At 41.5% G+C, this 20,927-nt stretch overlaps 1 protein-coding gene across 2 annotated transcripts in view; it reads right to left on the bottom strand.

Moving 5' to 3' along the window:
* The window catches only part of LAMA3 (laminin subunit alpha 3), a 244,360-nt gene that overhangs the window by 152,513 nt on the left and 70,920 nt on the right, over positions 1-20,927 (bottom strand). Inside the window, exons 11-13 of one of the 2 annotated variants that reach the window (XM_082258666.1) lie at positions 16,811-16,876; positions 8,865-9,002; positions 1,052-1,186 (exon numbers count right to left, since the gene is read on the bottom strand). In XM_082258666.1, coding sequence (XP_082114792.1) covers positions 1,052-1,186; positions 8,865-9,002; positions 16,811-16,876 — 339 coding nt within the window. Of the gene's footprint in view, positions 1-1,051; positions 1,187-8,864; positions 9,003-16,810; positions 16,877-20,927 lie in introns of those variants that run through there. The other variant, XM_082258665.1, reaches the window with a different exon arrangement.

Genomic DNA, 20,927 nt, shown 5'->3' with positions numbered 1-20,927 from the left:
TCTGCCTTTGGGAGTCTTGCTTGTAACTGTCAGACACGTAAAATATTTGTTCATGAACACACAGGGCAATAAACACTGGTACCACTCTGTACAATGTTTAGTCCTGTCCAGCCACAGCCTGCTATAAACTTGTATAGACTGCCTGCAGCAGAACTGGATGTTGTACCTGTCCCTTCTGAGTGAATTAAAACTATGGAACCTTAGCTTAACTGCCCATGTGCAATGGACTTCTATGTTTATTATGCCTTTAATTGTTCAAGCTGGCCCTAACAAACTATTCCCTTCAATACAAGATCAGCTACATACAGTATACAGCTCTGTGTTCTGGCAGCAGAACCAGAATTGCTTGTCCTCCTGCTAGAATAAAATCCAGTTAGGCTAAGAGCTGCACAGCCATTCATACGAAGCTTTATATTTTATGAATGAATGCAAAGCTTCCTCTGGCTGAGTCGGTGATTCTGACATCATCCGCCTGCCTCATCACCTCAGGCAATCAGAGGAAACTTTGTTCATTCATAGAATACAAAGCTTCCTGTGAATAGCTGCACAGCCTGATTCAATTTTGCTCCAAGATCACTTATGGCATTTTTCCACTGCAAGTACCGGCTCGGCTCCACTCGGCACTGCTTGGCCCAGCTCGGCTCAGTTTGCTTTTCCACTGCGTGGTACAAGTCGGCACGTTTCAGCACTGTATAGGCTCAACTCGGCTCGGTTTGCTTTTCCATTAAGTAGTAAGTGGGTGGGATTACGATTCTCTGACCAATCAGTGGCTAGTAGTGACAAACAATCAAGGCTGCATGCAAAGGATTGTGGGATATGGTATAGGTATGGCCCCCTTGGAACCCCAACCGAGGTGGTACTGTTTAAGCGAGCCGCACCGAGAGGTACCATGTAGTGGAAAAGCGCCGTTGTACCGAACTGTTCTAACGCGTACCATGCGGTACCATGCAGTGGAAAAGCGCGTTTAGTGAACAGCTGATAAGTTAACCTGTACAGTCCAATTCCAGCAAATTAATTGATGAATCTACTAAAACAACTACACAAAACTTACCAAAACAGCTAGGAAAGGAATGATAGCCTTGGCGACACTTGTCACAACGTTGCCCCTCCATCCTAACCTTGCACAGGCATTTCCCAGCAGGGTTGCATACTCCAGGGAGCACTCCATTGGGATTGCAATCACATCCTACACAATTCAAGGAAATGACTTTTATACACAGCACAGAGCAGTGTGAAGAAATGAATTACCGCACGTGACATGGACAGGAAATTAAGAACAATATAAGTCTAATATCAACAATAAGTACATTCTAAAGAAATTCTACAATCATTTGAATGAATGTAATATTTTGTCATACTTAACTTTATACAGAGAAATTTTTTTTTGAATTTGAAAGGAACTGTAAACTTGCATTGGAATGTGAATACTATTGAAGCAATTGTAACCCCAAACTCAAATGTGTAAAACCATAAAAGAGAGTCAATGAGGAGCGGCCATTTATTTCAACAAGCAGAGGGGTTTTTCAAATGTTGCAGTTTGGTAGAAATATCTTTCACACTCCCCATTATTAAACATAGACTATGAAATTTAAAAGGTCAAAATATTTAAAAGATTGAAAAAAAAAAGATGCTTCTAAATCCGTTGCATGGGAATCCCTTTCTGTTCAAAGACACTTCTACTCACCAAATGCAGGAGCTGCCTTTAGTAGCCCCTTTCCCTTTTAGTAGCAACTCTTTTTCCATGTCATTGACCCAAAAAAGCACTGGAGTTTTGGGATCAATATGACAGCCAGAGAACCAAAATTAAAAAATGGCCACCAATCACAGTCTTTATACTGTATGTTCTCAGTACAAGCCTAATTTCATAATACACATGGAGAGGAATTTATCAAAACTGGAGCATCCAGAATATAGTGCAGGGATCCTCAAACTACGGCCCTCCAGCTGTTGCGGAACTACACATCCCATGAGGCATTATAAATCTCGGACATTCACAGGCATGACTAGGCATGATGGGAATTGTAGTTCCTGAACAACTGGAGGGCCATAGTTTGAAGAACCCTGATTTAGTGCAATTGTGCATGGCAACCAATCAGCCTCAAGCTTTCATTTTCATTTTCACAGTCTAACTCAGTGATCCTCAAACTACGGCCCTCCAGCTGTTGCGAAACTACACATCCCATGAGCCCTTGTAAAACTCTGACATTCCCAGATATGACTAGGCATGATGGGAATTATAGTTCCTGAACAACTGGAGAGCCATAGCTTGAAGACCCCTGGTCTAACTGAACAAGCTGAATCTAGAAGCTGATTGGTTGCCATGTACAGCTGCTCCAGATTTTGTCTTCTCCAGTTTTTATAAATTCCCCTCACTGAATGCAAATTCCAGAAGTGGAAAGTTGCTCATCCCACTGGGCAAAATGTGGAGTGCAAAAATCTATATTTGGGAATGTGAGAAGAACATTGCACATGGAAACGATGGTGGCGCTGGCCTCATTTAAGGTGATACTCCCCTCAATGACCCTCGTAGTGGTGCACTCCTTGTAGCTTCTGCTATTTTGATCTAATTTAGATTTTCCAGTAACACAGTCCCATCAAGACCTATGCTATGTGGATCCAAAGAGGATAAGAATAACTGTTTTTGTAACAAGTGCTCCTATATAGTGTTTAAGTCTAGAGATATAACATTTGACTTCCCTTGCAGATGATGCCATTTCCTCAATCAAAACATCAATGATATATGAGCACATGAAACGAGCATTAATGTTAATGTTTACACCGCGAGATCAATGCTTCCTTAAATGGTCCTGACTAAGTCAATTTGCCAACATTTCAAAGAGTCAAAGTAGTTATATATTAACCAGCATTTAATACACACTTTATGAATCATGATTTTATGTTCTCTATAAACATATCTTTACGGTGACCTTATTACTGGTTGTTCCAACTTCCTTAATACAATTTCTGTATATCTCTTAATGCCTGTTCACACAAGGTGTGTTGGGACTGCTCTGAGCAACAAAGAAAAACGTTTTTTTCCTTATAGTGTCAGTTCACATCACTGCATTGGGGGGGTGGGGATGCAGTAAAAAAAAGTATGGCATGCAGTACTTTTTTTTCAGTGCAGCATGGTACAAAGCAATTTTTACCAAAACGATATCATGCTGCGGCCAACAGAACTTTCTGAAAACCTGCAATATATTAATCTTTCATCATGGGTTTAGAAAAGTATATTGAGAAAAATGCAAATCAGACATACATGCGCACCAGCATAGATAAATGTCATAAACACCTTTACAATCGCACAATGTTACATGTTTTAACCAGTTCCCGACCACCCGCCGCCTTTTTACTGCGGCAGGGTGGCTGGTACAGGCAAAATGAAGTAGATCTACGTCGCTTGCCTGGGAGGAGCTAGGGGGCGAGCGTGCTTCGCCGGCGGCGCGCTCCCGCCCCCGATCATCAGCGGGGAAGCTGATGCGGGTGTCAGGCGGCTCCGATTGCCGTCTGACACCCTCAATCGCTCCCCGCTGAGAGAGAAGGAGGCTCGGCTGTTGTAAACACAGCTAACCGTTCATCTCCCTGAAATGATCACAGAGCTCATGTGATCCTTCTATATAGGATCACATGTCTCTGTAGTCATCTCAGAAGCCACGCTCCCCCACAGTTAGAATCACTCCCCTAGGGTCACATTTAACCCCTTGATCGCCTATACTGTTAACCCCTTCCTTGCCAGGGTCATTATTTCAGTAACAGTGCATATTTTTAGCACCAATTAGTGTAGTAATGTCACTGGTACCCCCAAAAGTGTCAAAAATGTCCACCGCAATGTCGCACTCCCGCAAAAAAAACGCAAATTGCCGCCATTACTAGTAAAAAAAAATGTAAAATAAAATGACATAGATCTTTGCCGTAGTTAGTAGACGCGATAACTTTTGCGCAAACCAATCAAAATACGCTTATTGTGATTTTTTTTTTTTTACCAAAAATATGTAGCAGAAAACAAATTGACCTAAAATGTTAAAAAATTTAGATTTTTTTGGGAATGTTATATAGCAGAATGTGAAAAATATTGTTTTTTTTTTTCAAAATTGTCGCTCTTTTTTGTTTATAACGCAAAAAATAAAAATCGCACAGGTGATCAAATACCACCAAAAGAAAGCTCTATTCATGGGAAAAAAAGGACGTAAATTTAGTTTGGGTACAGCGTCGTGCGACCACGCAATTGTCCGTTAAAGTAACGCAGTGCCGGATCGCAAAATAGGGCCTGGTCATTAAGGGGGCAAATCCCTCCAATCTTAAAGTGGTTAATTGATCCTTTAAAGAACTGTAAGTGCCCATTCAGACCAGCAGCTGCAGAGCATGCACAGCTCCGTTTACATAAATAAATAAAAAACAAATAAATAAAAAAAATAAATAAAAAACAAGCTGCGCTGAGTGAAAACATACAAATGACAGTATACAGTGACCTTAATCCATAAAAAGGAGTGCAAATAATATATATATATGAAAAAATAAATGGATATTGTGAAACTAATATAAAAAGTCCAATAAATCCCAATCCGTGAAGAAAAAGAATATGGTGTCACCACGATGTGCTGTATCCACAACCAGTAAGACTGAATTCCTTACCAGATATATAGTAAATCAAGCCCGTAATATGAAAACAGGGTGACCAATCAAGAAGACATCCAGAAATAATCCTGTTGACCTCAGATCAGGATGCTGAACAGCGCAGATGTAGGTGTACAGATGCACAGATAATTAATGGCCAATAAACTTCAATGGACACCCAGAGAACAGCCTTCAGAGGCTCCCAAATATCGCCACCATTTTACATGCCAGAGAAGACAGCGAGCAGGCAGAAAGGTGTACTATTTTGCATAAGAGACATTTCATGTCTCTTCTGTAATTAAAAGGTTACTTGCTTTAAATCTTTAGTCACCAGTTAAGTGAAATCTGGTTGGCAGCTCTGAGTTACTGAACTATCATCTGCTTAAACGTAAGCTTAAAATAATTGCAAAGTCTTTCCTAAAAAAATAACAAACATGTTATACTTACCTGCTCTGTTGCAGTGGATTTGCAAAGAGCAGCAAGGATCCTCCTCTTCTCAGATCCCTCTTTTGTGATCCTGGCCCCTCCCCCCTGTTGAGTGCCCCCAAAGCAAGCAGCTTGCTATGGGGGCACTAAAGCTAAGTCACAGCTCCCTGTGTCCACCTCCGACTTTCCCGATTGACTAGATTACTTTGATTGACGGCAGCAGCAGCAGCCAATGGCGCAGCTGCTGTGTCTCAGCCAATCAGGAGGGAGAATCTCGGATGGCTGAGAGACTTGAGGACATCGCTGGACAGAGAGGGACCTCAGGTAAGTATTAGGGGAGTGAGGGATGTTATGATTCCAGCATACACTTACATTTTATAACATAAGTATTGAACTGATTTATAGGAACAGGAATGAACTGATTTATAAACCTTCTAGTAGTCATCTAACTGACCCCCCTTTTGGGCCTCTGTTCCCGTTCCTATTTTTGGGTGTACATCGTGTGATCACTTTGGGTTAACATCAATAATAATATGGAATGGAAGGTTCCATATAATTAGTTTGTGCAGATTTTTAGAGAAATATGTATTTTTTATATATACAGTGCCTTGCGAAAGAATTCGGCCCCCTTGAACTTTGCGACCTTTTGCCACATTTCAGGCTTCAAACATAAAGATATAAAACTGTAATTTTTTGAGAAGAATCAACAACAAGTGGGACACAATCATGAAGTGGAACGAAATTTATTGGATATTTCAAACTTTTTTAACAAATAAAAAACTGAAAAATAGGGCGTGCAAAATTATTCAGCCCCTTTACTTTCAGTGCAGCAAACTCTCTCCAGAAGTTCAGTGAGGATCTCTGAATGATCTAATGTTGACCTAAATGACTAATGATGATAAATAGAATCCACCTGTGTGTAAGCAAGTCTCCGTATAAATGCACCTGCACTGTGATAGTCTCAGAGGTCCGTTTAAAGCGCAGAGAGCATCATGAAGAACAAGGAACACACCAGGCAGGTCCGAGATACTGTTGTGGAGAACTTTAAAGCCGGATTTGGATACAAAAAGATTTCCCAAGCTTTTAAACATCCCAAGGAGCACTGTGCAAGCGATAATATTAAAATGGAAGGAGTATCAGACCACTGCAAATCTACGAAGACCTGGCCGTCCCTCTAAACTTTCAGCTCATACAAGGAGAAGACTGATCAGAGATGCAGCCAAGAGGCCCATGGTCACTCTGGATAAACTGCAGAGATCTACAGCTGAGGTGGGAGACTCTGTCCATAGGACAACAATCAGTCGTATACTGCACAAATCTGGCCTTTATGGAAGAGTGGCAAGAAGAAAGCCATTTCAAAGATGTCCATAAAAAGTGTTGTTTAAAGTTTGCCACAAGCCACCTGGGAGACACACCAAACATGTGGAAGAAGGTGCTCTGGTCAGATGAAACCAAAATCTAACTTTTGGCAACAATGCAAAATGTTATGTTTGGCGTAAAAGCAACACAGCTCATCACCCTGAACACACCATCCCCACTGTCAAACATGGTGGTGGCAGCATCATGGTTTGGGCCTTCTTTTCTTCAGCAGGGACAGGAAAGATGGTTAAAATTGATGGGAAGATGGATGGAGCCAAATACAGGACCATTCTGGAAGAAAACCTGATGGAGTCTGCATAAGACCTGAGACTGGGACGGAGATTTGTCTTCCAACAAGACAATGATCCAAAACATAAAGCAAAATCTACAATGGAATGGTTCACAAATAAACATATCCAGATGTTAGAATGGCCAAGTCAAAGTCCAGACCTGAATCCAATCGAGAATCTGTGGAAAGAACTGAAACCTGCTGTTCACAAACGCTCTCCATCCAACCTCACTGAGCTCGAGCTGTTTTGCAAGGAGGAATGGGCAAAAATTTCAGTCTCTCGATGTGCAAAACTCATAGAGACATACCCCAAGCGACTTAAAGCTGTAATCGCAGCAAAAGGTGGTGCTGCAAAGTATTAACTTAAGGGGGCTGAATAATTTTGCACACCCAATTTTTCAGTTTTTTATTTGTTAAAAAAGTTTGAAATATCCAATAAATTTCGTTCCACTTCATGATTGTGTCCCACTTGTTGTTGATTCTTCACAAAAAAATTACAGTTTTATATCTTTATGTTTGAAGCCTGAAATGTGGCAAAAGGTCGAAAAGTTCAAGGGAGCCGAATACTTTTGCAAGGCACTGTACTATATTCTCTATTTTAATATAGTGCTATTCTTGTCCCATTTGGACCTCTATATGGATCCTCTAATTTGCCCCCCTGCGGTTAGCTGATATCTCCTCCCGGATCACTCTTTCAATATGCTGATTTTACACATTTAGGTAAGAAGTAGCTTCATTGATGGCCTTCGATTTGTATGCATCTCTGAGAAATGTATGATATGCATAAATTGTGTGTAAAGATTGCAAAAAATGGCATTATTTGCAAATAATTAGCTGTTTTCTAATTCCATTCCCTAATTCTGTATGCTGGACTCCTGAGGAAGCCAATGGTTGGCGAAACATGTAGAGCTGGAGTTACCGCATACACACATCAATCGTATGAATATTGTGTAATGGTTTTAATCCATGTATATTTTTAAAATTTGCGATATTTTCAATAAAAACATTGTTATTTTTTAACATTTTGATTAATGTTGAATTATTTTTGGCACCTCAAAAATCCCATCTTTTTGTTTCCCAGTACATAGTTTACTATGCTTCAGTTAAGAATGAACACAGAAATGATCGGTACAGATCACTCACTGTGTTCATTCAGAATAGAAAGGGGCAGGTAAATGAAATATTTAATGGCCCCTTTCCCTGCTCTGCATCCTGAAACATCCCTGCAGCAGCCGGCGGGAGAGGAGAGAAGGGAAGCTGGCAGCACTGCATGGGGGGAGACAGGGGGCCCCAGAAAGTAGGGGAAATGGGCACCGCACAGGTTGATTAGGGTGTGTCCAAGCACAACCGGCACATCCTGTGCGCACGCCTATGGCTGTTACGTTATCCATAAACTATAAGTGTTGGGACTATGCCTTAAGCTGGGGTGTCCCTAGTGTAAATGTATTGCTTGCAGCTAGGCTGTAGCCATCCTGAGCTTTATTTAAATTATCTTGGCTTGCTATGTTTTTTCTAAGCCCAGGACATTGTTTGCTTTTGTCATCTTCTGGGGAATTTTCTCCAATAGACAGATTGAAAAAATATAATGTACAGTATTAGGTTAATAATATTTATCATGCCCTGACCAATCAATAAAGGGCTTATGAAGTGGATGTGGGCCTAGAAAAAGGATATATATTTGGAGAGAGATTCTAGAAAGGTCCTTGCCTCCAAGGTTTTCCTGGTGAAGATTTGTGTGTGGCAGGGTTCAGTCCCCCCTCCTAGGCTGCTGCTTGGAGGGTGTAGCTCCAGAGGGGTCCAGTCTTTGCCTCCTGAGCCCTTTTCCAGGAAAGGGGGCTGCAGCTAAAAAAGAGTTCTGATCGTGTGGTTTACCAATCTGAGCTTAAAGGTCCAAATCTGGTCTATACAAAAAGGTCTAAAGAGTCCTAACAAGGTCTCTGGCAGAAGGCAGCTGCCTTTCTGGACCTGCACATTAGAGTTCACAAAGAGTTCTACAACCAACCTGTGTCAGAGGTCAAAAGATACTAATAGCTACTATCAAGTAGAGGGGGAAGTTTTGCTGCCTTTTATGGTTATCCTTTACCCATACCCTCTCTTGGCTTCCAGTGTCCCCCCTAGCTCATCGACCCCTTTCAAATGTTGCTGTTGCAGCTTTATGATTAACACAGAAGCTTACTTTGGCAGTATGGATAATGGAAGAAACCAGCAGCACACCGATCACAAGCTGTACCCTGAAAACCATCCCGGCAAGGACACTGTCCAGTCAGTCTGTTACAGTTATGGCTCAATGCTCCAACACCTGTACAATTGCAACCTGAACAAGAAATAATGCATATTAGAATATTAAAATCCATTTGCAAATATTTGTTAAGCGTTACTTTCCAGAAAGAATATTAGTAGAGTTTCATAATGCATTCCATGTGTTATATAAATGTGAAAAACTTTCCACGCTATCCCTGTGTATAAACCACCTATTACTCAACGTTATATACACTGGGAAGCCGCTAGCATCACTATGCATCCAACCACCTTTGAAAAATGCAATAAATATATATAGTCACAAAAAAAAGTGCAGCACTCTTCTTCAAAAAAGTGTATTCAAATCATAGTGTATAAATAAATATCTTAAAACAGTTTAAAATCATCTATATATAATACATTTACGTAAGTCCATCTTTCCCTTTAAATATACACTGCTCAAAAAAATTAAAGGAACACTTTGAAAACACATTGGATCTCAATGGGGAAATGCTGGATATCTAAAATGGTATGGACTGGGTAATGTGTTATAAAAGGATGCCACATCATTTGATAGAAAGGAAAATTAGCAACCTACAGAGGGCTGAATTCAAAGATACTCCGAAAATCAAAGTGAAAAAATGATGCAGCAGGATAGTCCATTTTGCTGAAATTTAATTGAAGCAACTCAGAATGGCACTCAGTAGTTTGTATGGCCCCCACGTCCTTGTATGCATGCCTGACAATGTCAGGACATGCTCCTAATGAGATGACGGAGGGTGTCCTGGGGTATTTCCTTACCGATCTGGACCAGGGCATTACTGAGCTCCTGAAAAGACTAAGGCACAACCTGGCGGCGTCGGGTGGACTTAAACATAATGTCCCAGAGGTGTTCTATTGGATTTAGGTCAGGCTAACGTTGGGGGCCATTCGATGATATCAATTCCATCGTCTTCCAAGAAATGGCTGCATACTCTCGCCACATGAGGCCGGGCATTGTCATGCACCAGGAGGAACCGAGGGCCCACTGCACCAGACTAAAGTCTGACACTGGGTCCAAGGATTTCATCCCCAAACTAACAGCAGTCAGGGTGCCATTGTATGTAGAGGTCTGTGCGTCCCTCCATGGATATGCCTCCCCAGACCATCGCTGACCCACCACCAAACTGGTCATGTTGAAAAATGTTACAGATGCATAACGTTCTCCATGGCTTCTCCAGACCCTTTCACATCTGTCACATGTGCAAAGGGTGAACCTGCTTTCATCTGTGAAAAGCACAGGGCACCAGTGGCGGACCTGCCAATACTGGTGTTCAATGGCAAATCCCATTTGAGCTCCAAGGTGCCATGCAATGAGCACAGGGCCCACTAGAGAATGTCGGGCCCTCAGGTCACACTCATGAAGTCTGTTTCTGATTGTTTGATCAGAGACATTCACACCAGTGGCCTGCTGGAGTTCATTTTGTAGGGCCCTGGCAGTGCTCATTCTGTTCCTCCTTGCACAAAGGAGCAGATACCGGTCCTGCTGATGGGTGAAAGACCTTCTACAGCCCTGTCCAGCTCTCCTAGAGTAACTGCCTGTCTCCTGGAATCTCCTCTGTGCTCTTGAGACTGTGCTTGCTGGGAGACACAGCAAACCCTCCGGCAATGGCACGTATTGATGTGCCATCCTGGAGGAGTTGGACTACCTGTGCAACCTCTATAGGGTACTAGGTGTCGCCTCATGCTACCAGTAGTGACACTGACTGTAGCCAAATGAAAAACTAGTGAAAAACAGTCAGAAAAGATGAGTAGGGAAAAAAATGTCAGTGGCCTCCACCTGTAAAACCATTCCTGTTTTGGAGGTCATCTCATTGTTGCCCATCTAGTGCACCTGTTGTTAATTACATTAACATCAAAGCAGCTGAAACTGAATAACAACCCCCTCTGCTACTTAACTGACCAGATCAATATTCCAAGAGTAAAACTGACTTAATACTATACTCGGATTTTTGAGCAGTGTATATACAGTCCATAAATAAATGATTCAACGTCTGTGAAAAAAAGTGCAGTCCCATACACCAAAAGCTCTTGAGTAATTGCCCCTGCTTTCTTCGCCCAACCTATGGGTGTCTTCTCACCTGCTTGAATGGACCTCACTAATTAAAGGAGGTCTAAATGCGCTTTGCAATGTTATAAGTGGCACCGTTTCCCACTGGCTGTACACTCCAAATCTGCAGCTCTCAGCGTAGTGTCAATCAATTAGGAGGCAAGAGGAAAAAAACATAGTGCAAATCGCTAATAAAATGGATTTATTCCAATAAAATAATTCACTCAGATTTTAAAAGTAAAGAAACGGGCATTTTACAATACAATACCTCGGCATACACAGCTCCACCTAGTCCCAGCGTGATTACGCCACCACCCACCTCGCGCATAGTGCCCAATAGGCCCAGTGATTTATCACTTTATTAGCAATTTGCACTTTGGTTCTTTCCTCTTGCCTCCTATATGACTGACTTTGCGCTGAGATATGCTGAGAGCCACAGATTTGGAGTGTACAGCCAGTGTGAGCGGTGCTCCTTATAACACTGCAAATCGCATATAGACCTCCTTTGATTAGTGAGGTACATTCAAGCAGGTGAGAAAAGAAAAGGAATTGGCAGCACTCCAGGTTGAGTCAAAATCCAGGTTTATTGACTGGACATCCAAATATGACAATCGTGACAAGGTAGACGCGTTTTCACACACTGACTGTGTGCTTAATCATTACCATTAAGCACACAGTCAGTGTGTGAAACGCGTCTACCTTGTCACGATTGTCATATTTGGATGTCCAGTCAATAAACCTGGATTTTGACTCAACCTGGAGTGCTGCCAATTCCTTTTCTTTTATCAAGTTTTCACGGAGGCGAGCCGGGGCATGCACCTGTGTGAGTCATCAGGCAATTACACCACCTTGAGCAGTGACTCCTTGTCTGTTCAAGCAGGTGAGAAGGTGGGATGAAGGGCACTGTGGTGATCAGAGGCAATTACTGAAGAGCATTTGATGTATGGGACTGCACTTTTTTCATGGACATTGAATTGTTTATTTATGGACTGTGTATATATATATATATATATATATATACTGTATATATATATATATATATATAAGGAAGGATGGACTCACGTAAATTTACTATATATAGGTGATTGTACATTGTTTTCAAATATTTATTAATGCACTATTACTTGAATGCACTTTACTGAAGGAAAGCATGTGTTGCTAGTTCCTTTCTACTGTAGATGTGCATTGCGTAGATGTGCATTGGGTGACTTGGGACCTGGGTCAAAGCTGCTGGTGTACCTGTGAGTATATACAGTATGTAGTTAGTGCAGCAAAAAGTATGGTTAGGGCCGAATCTGTCAAACTACAGCAAGGAATATGGGGGAATCAGCAGATGCAGTGTTCCCAGGCATATGAGGATGGGTGGGCCATGCCTGCCACCCTATAGAAATACTGAAAGGTATTGACAGCATGCAACATTATTATGATATTGTACAGGATTTATATAGTGCAAAAAGTTTGCATATATCTAAGGCTAGGGCTGCACTGGAATTAAAACCTCTTTGCTATTGAATTTTTTAACTGCTTGTTGGCAATTACTGTATCTCATTAGAATTACTGCAATTTTAGAGTGCTACAAATTATTATTATTATGATTATTGAACGAGTAGAATTATACTTCATGCATTTCCAGCCATTATAATCTATGGCCCCACTGTTCTGGTAAGAGGTGCTTGGTAACTACTACTCGGCTGCAGAGTTAATTTTCTTTTCCTTACACCAATGTTAATATTTGGAGGACCACACACTGTGGATGTTCTGTAATGGGACTTTTGGTTCACTGATGGACTATATATACAATTAGGTCCATATATATTTGGATACAGGCACAATTTTGATACTTTTGGCTCTTTATAAAAAATTAAAATGAAACAATCCAAATGAATTTTAAGTGCAGACTTTCAGCTTTAATTCAAAGGGTTGAACATAAATATCAAGTACAAATTTTAGGAACTGCAACAATTTTCATGCATCGTCCCCCCATTTTCAGGGGCTCAAATGTATTTGGACAAATGAATATAATCATAAATAAAATGTTAATTTTTAATATTTTGTTGAGAATCCTTTACTGGCAATGACTGCCTGAAGTATGGAGCCCATGGACATTACCAAAAACTGGGTTTCCTCCTTTCTGATGCTTTGCCAGGCTCTAACTGCAGCTGTCTTCAGTTTTTCTTTGTTTGTGGGTCTTTCTGCCTTTAGTTTTGCCTTCAGCAAGTGAAATGCATGCTCAATTAGGTTGAGATCAGGTGATCAGGTGACTTGGCTATTGCAGAGTATTTTACTTATTTTCCTTCAAAAGCTCCTGGGTTGTTTTTGCAGTATGTTTTGGATCATTGTCCATATCTACTGTGAAGCGCCCTCCAATCAACTTTGCTGCATTTGGCTGAATCTGAGCTGACAACATAACTCTAAACATTGCAGAATTCATCTGGCTGCTTCTGTCACATCATCAATAAACACCAATGACGCAGTGCCACTGGAAGCCATGCATGCCCATGCCATCACACTGCCTCCACCATGTTTTACAGATGACATTGTGTGCTTTGGATCATGAGCTGTTCCAAGCCTTCACCACTCTTTTTTCTTCTTGTCAATCTGGTACAGATTAATCTTAGTTTCATCCATCTAAAGAATACTTTCCCAGAACTGGTCTAGCTTTTTTTAGGGAAGCCTCGTCTGGCGGAGAACGGGCACCGGATAGTGTCCATTGAGGTACCAGTGGGTTATAAGCAGATGTGAGGTTATCTCTCAACGCCTTTTGCAGGGTGAAGCTTCATCAGCAGAGCAGGCACGGTTTATGGGAGTCCATCCCCAGTCTCAGTGAGATCAAAGGAGGACCTATTTGGAGTACATTGGAATTGTTGCCTGTCCTGGTATCGGGTGCTCATATCTGTGGTGCCCTGTGTCTGCCTTCATTGACCCCCTGTAACTTAAGGGGTCCATTTCATCCGGTAAGCCTTGAGTGCACACCGGGTGTCTTTGTATATTTTGGTGGAGGTATACACTACTAATCAAGTGCAGCTACTACTGTCACCATCAAGATTAATATATCTATTTGGACATTCATTGCTATTTTTATGGACTATATGTTTAGTCCATTTTATTAAGGACTTATGATTGCACATGATTATCCACTTTTTTATTTTGTCTGTTGAATATTTATTTATTTATATTATGCACTTTTGCCTTTATTTAAGGCCTTCATCCTGCACAAGTGTTTTTTGAGCGCAATCTTTATTTAGTAATATTTAAATTTTTCACATTTTCACGCATTCACGTGTCTGTTGCAGCTCCTATATAAGGATTTAATCCTGCACTTTTTATTATTTATTTTTATTACATTTTTTTTAATTTATCCATCACATCCTTTGTGTCATTGTTGGTATTCACACCACCAAGTTTTTCTCTTAGTAACACTTTAAGCTAGTTGTAGATTGATCAAAAATTTGGCCAGTTCAGCAGGGACTGGCCAAATTGTGATTCATCTATGATCGTTCCTGCTCATTAGAAGTTGATCTAAAGAGTGACTTCTCTTTAACTAGACTGTTTGGTTTTGGCCAACTTTAGAGATGAAGAATCACTCCTTGTACAGATATTTGTGTAGAGGCTCCAGATAAGCATACGTACAAGCTTCTATAGCACAATAAGTACAGTGTAATCACTTTCTATGTATGTTTTTATTTTACTACATTTAAAGCATTTCATGTAAATTGTATCACTAAATGTTTGGTGCATTCTGTTCACAATATTGTGTGAGTAAACCCTATTTCATTCATTTGTTTTCAGATGTAAGATTGATTTAATGTGTTTACAACAAATTTAAACCACATTTAAAAAGGGTCCATTGCGTCTTTGGTTTAGTTTCAGGTGCAAATTCAGGCAAAAATTCAACAGTTATTCGCACCTGAATCAGTGAACAGGGACGCAACGGACCCTATGCTGTGAATCGCTGCCCTCAGCATATGTGAACCCAGCCATAAGCTGACCTCCAGCTGAGAGCCTTAAGCTGGCCATACATGGATCAAAATTTGACCGGTTCAGTAGGAGCTGGCTGAATTTCTGATCAATTATTGGGTACTGTGGTTGTACAAAAGTCAATCTACCGATCAACTTCTGTATACATATACACCTCAAATATGTAGATGGAGGAATTGGGTCACTTTTTTGCATTTAACCAGCTGTTAAACTTAAAAGCTAGAGATCAGCTTTAAATCAGAATATGGCACTTTGCATACCAAAATAAATCATATATGGCATTGCTGCTTTTCCTTTTTAATTGGCTGGAAAAGATCAGCTGGAAGCATGCAATTCTAAAAGGATGATGAAAGGTCTATATATCCTTCTCCTCCCATCAGCACATTTTCTCCCACCCATGTTTCTAGACCCTTTATTGAAGAAACGTGATTGCACTGAATCAGCTAGGCATAGAGAAAAACAAAACAATCCATACGAACGTTTAACTAGCGAACTTTACGAGACATCAACATGTGTTTGCATTCTCAATCGTGTAAAGCAGGGGTGAGGAACCTTTTTTTCTGCTAAGGGCCATTTGGGTATTTATAAAATCATTTGTATAAAATTATCAACTTAAAAATGTGCCTGTTATATTTGGTCAAACATTTAATTAACTCACCCCTAATGTGATGGCTGCAACTGCTTTTCTTTGGTGAGGTGTATGATGTTAGCTGGTATTGATGATGCTACTCTCAACTGGTTTTCCATGTTTGCGTCGGTCAATCTGGAGCGCACTCGACTCTTTGGGGTGGTAAGTTTTGAAAAGAACTGCTGGTGGGTACAGCTGGCTGGTATTGCTGGTGGGTACAGCTGGCTCAGGCTGGTACGGCTGGCTTGTACTGTGCTGTGGGTACTGCTGGCTGGTACTGCTGTGGGTACTGCTAACACAGGCTGGTACTGTGCTGTAGGTACTGCTGGCTTAGGCTGGTACTGCTGGCTCAGGCTGGTTCTGCTGGCTGGTATTGCTGTGGGTACTGCTGGCTGGTACTGTTGTGGGTACTGCTGACTCTGGCTGGTACTGATGTGAGTACTACTGATTCTGGCTGGTACTGCTGGCTCTGGCTGGTACTGCTGTGTGTGCTGCTGGCGGGAAATGCTGGCTAGCAGCGGCGCCTTGCTGGAAGAAGAGGCAATGTTTCCTGTATTGGTCACAGGCGGAGTTCATTTGATGTCACTCCGCTGTGCCTCACTCAGACTGTCAGAACAGAGCCGGAACTATACAGGAAGCATCAGCTCCATTCTGCCAGATCAGCTAAGAGACTCAGCTGCACGGGGGGCCGGACCAAATGACTTCGAGGGCTGCATATGGCCCCCGGGCCTTAGGTTCCCCACCCCTGGTGTAAAGCTTGGTACACACACTCAGTTTGTTTTCGTTCAACCCAACAAGCTGAACAAAAAAAAAACTGACAGATTGCCGTACTAATACTTGCAAAGTTAGTGCAGCGATCTCCCCTGCTGTGCTATTGTGTTCTGACAGGGGGACTACCCCCTCCAGAACAAACTGATTAGTGCTCACAGCCATTGTCTGCAAGTGCTGATCTTTGTTGGACTCCCATAGACTTGAACAGGCTGCCTATATTTGCAGACTGCCAGCACCTTGCAACTCAAGCAACATAGGCACGCAGCCCATTCAAGGACTACAGGTGTCAGTGCTGTGTAAATTAGGTCTTAATCAACCTTGATGTGTTCTTCATTTCTTTCTTTCTCTTTTACCCATTTTAAGCCTGAGTTATAAGAACATGTTACCTGATTTACAACTACATTTTATTATAGCTTGCCTTTTATGCTGCCAGCAGGTGGCGTTGAAGAAAACGATGTAGTAGGTAGAGGGTAAAATGGAATTCCTATAAAATAAATAAAGAGATTATAATTTTTTTGTGGGGTACAAAATAATATAAGTATATATTAAACAATGGTGTTACAGTGGAAATTATCAAAATCAACACATTCTAGTTGTAATAGAACTATTTTGTATCATAGTTACTGTCCACAGCCCAAGGGGCCTAGGTAAAGACATATAAAACGCATTGAGCGCAACGGTCAAGATGATCTGTACACTATAGGCATAGTAACAAGTTTTAACATATATGGCAATTCATAAGCATTATTCCTATCTGTCTCCTAAGCAGGAGAAAAAAAAAGGGGGGGGTGTTGTTATGGAAGGGAAGTCCTGCAAAGTAAATTCTGCAAAGATGGACCAAATTTGCCTTTGTCAATCCAAAGAACACAACATTTCCAAGCGTGGGCGAGGTTAAAAGTAACCATGAAAGCCCATTTTAAACGTACAGAAAAAAAAGAAATAAGTCCAGGTCAAAATTGGAAATGACAGAAGTGAAAATAAAGAAAAGGATAAGAAAGAGATCCCCATGCTGCAGACCACCGCCCCCACTTCATCCCCCTACGGGGACTGAAGGTATCTGATCCAGGGATTCCAGACCTTTTCAAAGCGATGTTGTTGGTCACAAAGGATACTAGCAATTTTTTTTATTGATCATGATCCAGGAGATTTTGTTTTTCACTAATGCTAGGTTTATTACAGGAGTTTTCCATACTCTCGCTATGGTAGTCTTAGCTGCCAGAAAGATATACTACCGTGCATCCCCGGGCCACTCAAACATTTAATTTCATAAAAAGTCTGTGTAGTTATATCACCTTGATCTCGACACAATGTCTGCAAATAATGAGTAAATTGGCAAAATCTAAATATCTCTGACAGTGGCATTTGTAAAGTCTTCAGAAAATAAGAGGGTTTTCTAGTTCCTTCATGATCTATAAAATGGGCTGTCTTGTAAAGGCCCTTGCTGATCCACCATGTGAACTGTTGCGGATGCTGCTGAGGGGAGAATTGTGGATTTCTAAAAATGGGGGCCACTGTGGTATGGGGTGACTTCAGAGGATATATTTTACACACCATGTCCCAGAGATTCAAGGACTGTGAGAGTGAGGGACTCAGAATTGCCCTACGTTCATTAGAGGAGATCTTGAGTAGGTGGTCAATAGGGAGCGAAGTACAAGCTTGGGCCTCTAATTTTACCCAATCAAGTTGGTATGTCGTAGAAAACTCTTGATAAAGCTGCACCAGTTGGGCCGCTGTATAATAAGGCAAGAAATTGGGGACTCCCAGACCTCCCAGCTATTTTTAGACAAACAAACAAGAATGAGCCACTCTGCAACATTCAGGACTTAAATTTAAAGATTATTGATTGAAGTTTTTTGAAAAAGGGTGTAGTAACCAGTATAGGCAACGACCGAAAGTAATAATGGATTCTGGGGTGGTCGCTCCTATTCTGCCCATCCAGGAAAGAAAGTGATTCTGCCAATTCTTTAGGGTCCCCTACTATAGAGGTGAGGATAGAAATATAATTTGCCTTATATAGGGTAGAGACATCTGGGGTAAGTTTTATTCCTATATAAGGGAGGGCCTTCATACACCCCCGGAAAGGGAAGGAGGTACGCACAGAGGTTAAGGTTGAGGTGGGGAGGATAATGTCCTGCGCCTCTGATTTAAATTAATTAACCTTCAGACCGGAAATCGGTTTAGATAGAAGTGAGAACAGATTAGGTAAGGTCGTGATAGGGTCCGTTAAAAATAAGAGATCATCCACAAATAATGCGCATTTATGATCTCTGCCTACGCTCGACATGCCTTGGATGTTCGAATTGGACCTGATGGCAATAGCCAATGTTTCTATAGTGATGACGAAAAGAAAGGACGAGAGGGAACAGCCCTGTCTAGATCCTGTTCAGATTTGCAGCGATTCCGACTTATGACCAAAAGCTACAATGTTAGCCGAGGTATACTGGTACAATATATGAAGCATCAAAAATTTATTTTTATTGAAATAAAAAGAAATGTATACCAGTCCGACGAGGGGAGAGGCAGCCCCACCCGTGGGGGGGGGGGGGGGGAGCCTCTCCCCTCGTAGGACTGGTATACACTATTAGGACCCTCGGTTCTGGATAATACACCTGGACATAATTTTCAATAAACTTACTGGATATTCTTTTCACTACAAGAATACTAGTGTCCATGGATGCGTCCCCACCTCCATTTGCTTAGGAACGTTCTTTGGGCTGTCCTTCCTTTTGTACTTAATGACAGGCCCATGAGGAAGCACGTAAGCATGAAACATGTTGAGCCTGAGCCTTAAACAGATGTGAAGCATTGGAGTTGCCTTACCACAACCTTCTACCACTAATCCGAATACATCTTTTTGAAAAATCGCTGCTATTTGCCAGTTGATTTTGTAAAGGAGAGTTACAGATTTATTTTCTTAAATTTGAGTGGTAAGTTGCTTAGTGATGATTACTTAATGTGGTTTCACATGTGTGTCCACATATTTTGTACGATTTTTTTATCTGTGATGTATGTGTATGAATTATACATATCTTTTTAATATTGATACGTTAAATAAATAATTTGATTTGAATAGCCTACGTGTGATTTTGTGCCAGGAAAGTCCATGCTGTTAAGCTTCTTTTTTGTCTAAATGAATTAGGACGTGGCACTGCTACATTTTTTATGTCCATGGTGACCGCCTCATAGGGACATTTCTCTATATAAGAGCCCCAAGAGAATATGCATCGTCCTACTAACAGCCAGAGAGTCAACCGACCCCAGGAGGCAAACACGACTTTTACAGGGACCTGTATAGTAGTTAGGGTAGATATAAACTGGGTCACTTCCCGCCAGTAGCTTCTAATCTGAGGGCACTCCCGAAAGATATGGGCAAATCCAGCAGGGTCGCTAGAACATCTCCAACAGCAAGAAGAGGAATTAGGGTATATGCGATGTAGTCGTTGTGGTGTAAAATAAATTCTGTGCACTATTTTAAATTAGATCAGCCGGTCTTTAGTTAATATTAGTACTTGAAATGGGCTGTCCCAGTCTTCATTGTCCAAGTCCTGCTCCTCCGAATGCCACGCAGTTAGCATGGCATCTAGTCCCACATGATTGGAGGGAAGTAGTGACTTGTAGATCAAGTGTTTTTTTTGGAAAGCGTCATCCCGGAGGAGAACCTCCAAAATCGTACTGCTCCAATCTAAACAAGGAGGAACAAATTGCGCTGAATAGGCGTGTCGGAGTTGCAGGAATCGGAAGAAGAACACAATAGGCAGTGTAAATGTATCTTTCAACCTATCAAATGTAAATAGTGCACTCCCATCACAAATATCTGAAAGGTATCTGATTCCTTTAGCAGCCCAAGGACCAGGGTCTGGTAAGGAATTAAATTCTGGTAGCACGGGATTGTTCCAAAGTGGATTTGATAGGGAACTTTTACCCCTCACTATATTGGGTTTAGTAATGACAGCATGCCAGGCCTTAATAACTGCCCTCATAGCGGCTGTAAGGGGTGGGTGAGAGACTCTGAGACCCCAATTAGTATGTAGACCAGAAAGGGCAGCAAAGCGGTCCAGGATCCATTTGGCTTCCAAATGTAAAGGGCCAGGGTCCCATAGAAAGAGAATTAAATCATCTGCATACAGCACTACCTTGTCTACAATGGAGCCCACACGAATCCCAGCTACCTTATCAGATGCCCCCCAATGCCTCCACCAATGGTTCGAAGGCCAGCGCGAACAAGGCAGGTGAAAGTAGGCACCCCTGCCTTGTCCCCTTCTGGATCGGAAAGGGAAACGACAACTTGCCATTCAGCTTAATGCTAGCTACAGGGGCTGTATATTATCTCAATCCACTTACGAAAGACCGCACTGAAACCTGCATCAAGTAACCCCATTGGACTGTGTCAAAATCCTTTTCGATATCAAAGGCTACCAAGACTATCGAAGTAGTCTCTTCAGACTGAAGCTGGAGATAGGTGAAACCCCTGCGGATATTAACATCAGTGGATTTGCCAGGCATAAAGTCAGTTTGGTCAATGTTGATAATTGATG

The sequence above is a fragment of the Pelophylax lessonae genome (assembly GCF_965119305.1).
Source record: "Pelophylax lessonae genome assembly, chromosome: 5".
NCBI lineage: Eukaryota > Metazoa > Chordata > Amphibia > Anura > Ranidae > Pelophylax > Pelophylax lessonae.
The sequence above is the reverse complement of the archived record's forward strand: the minus strand, read 5'-3'. Positions and strand labels throughout refer to the sequence as shown.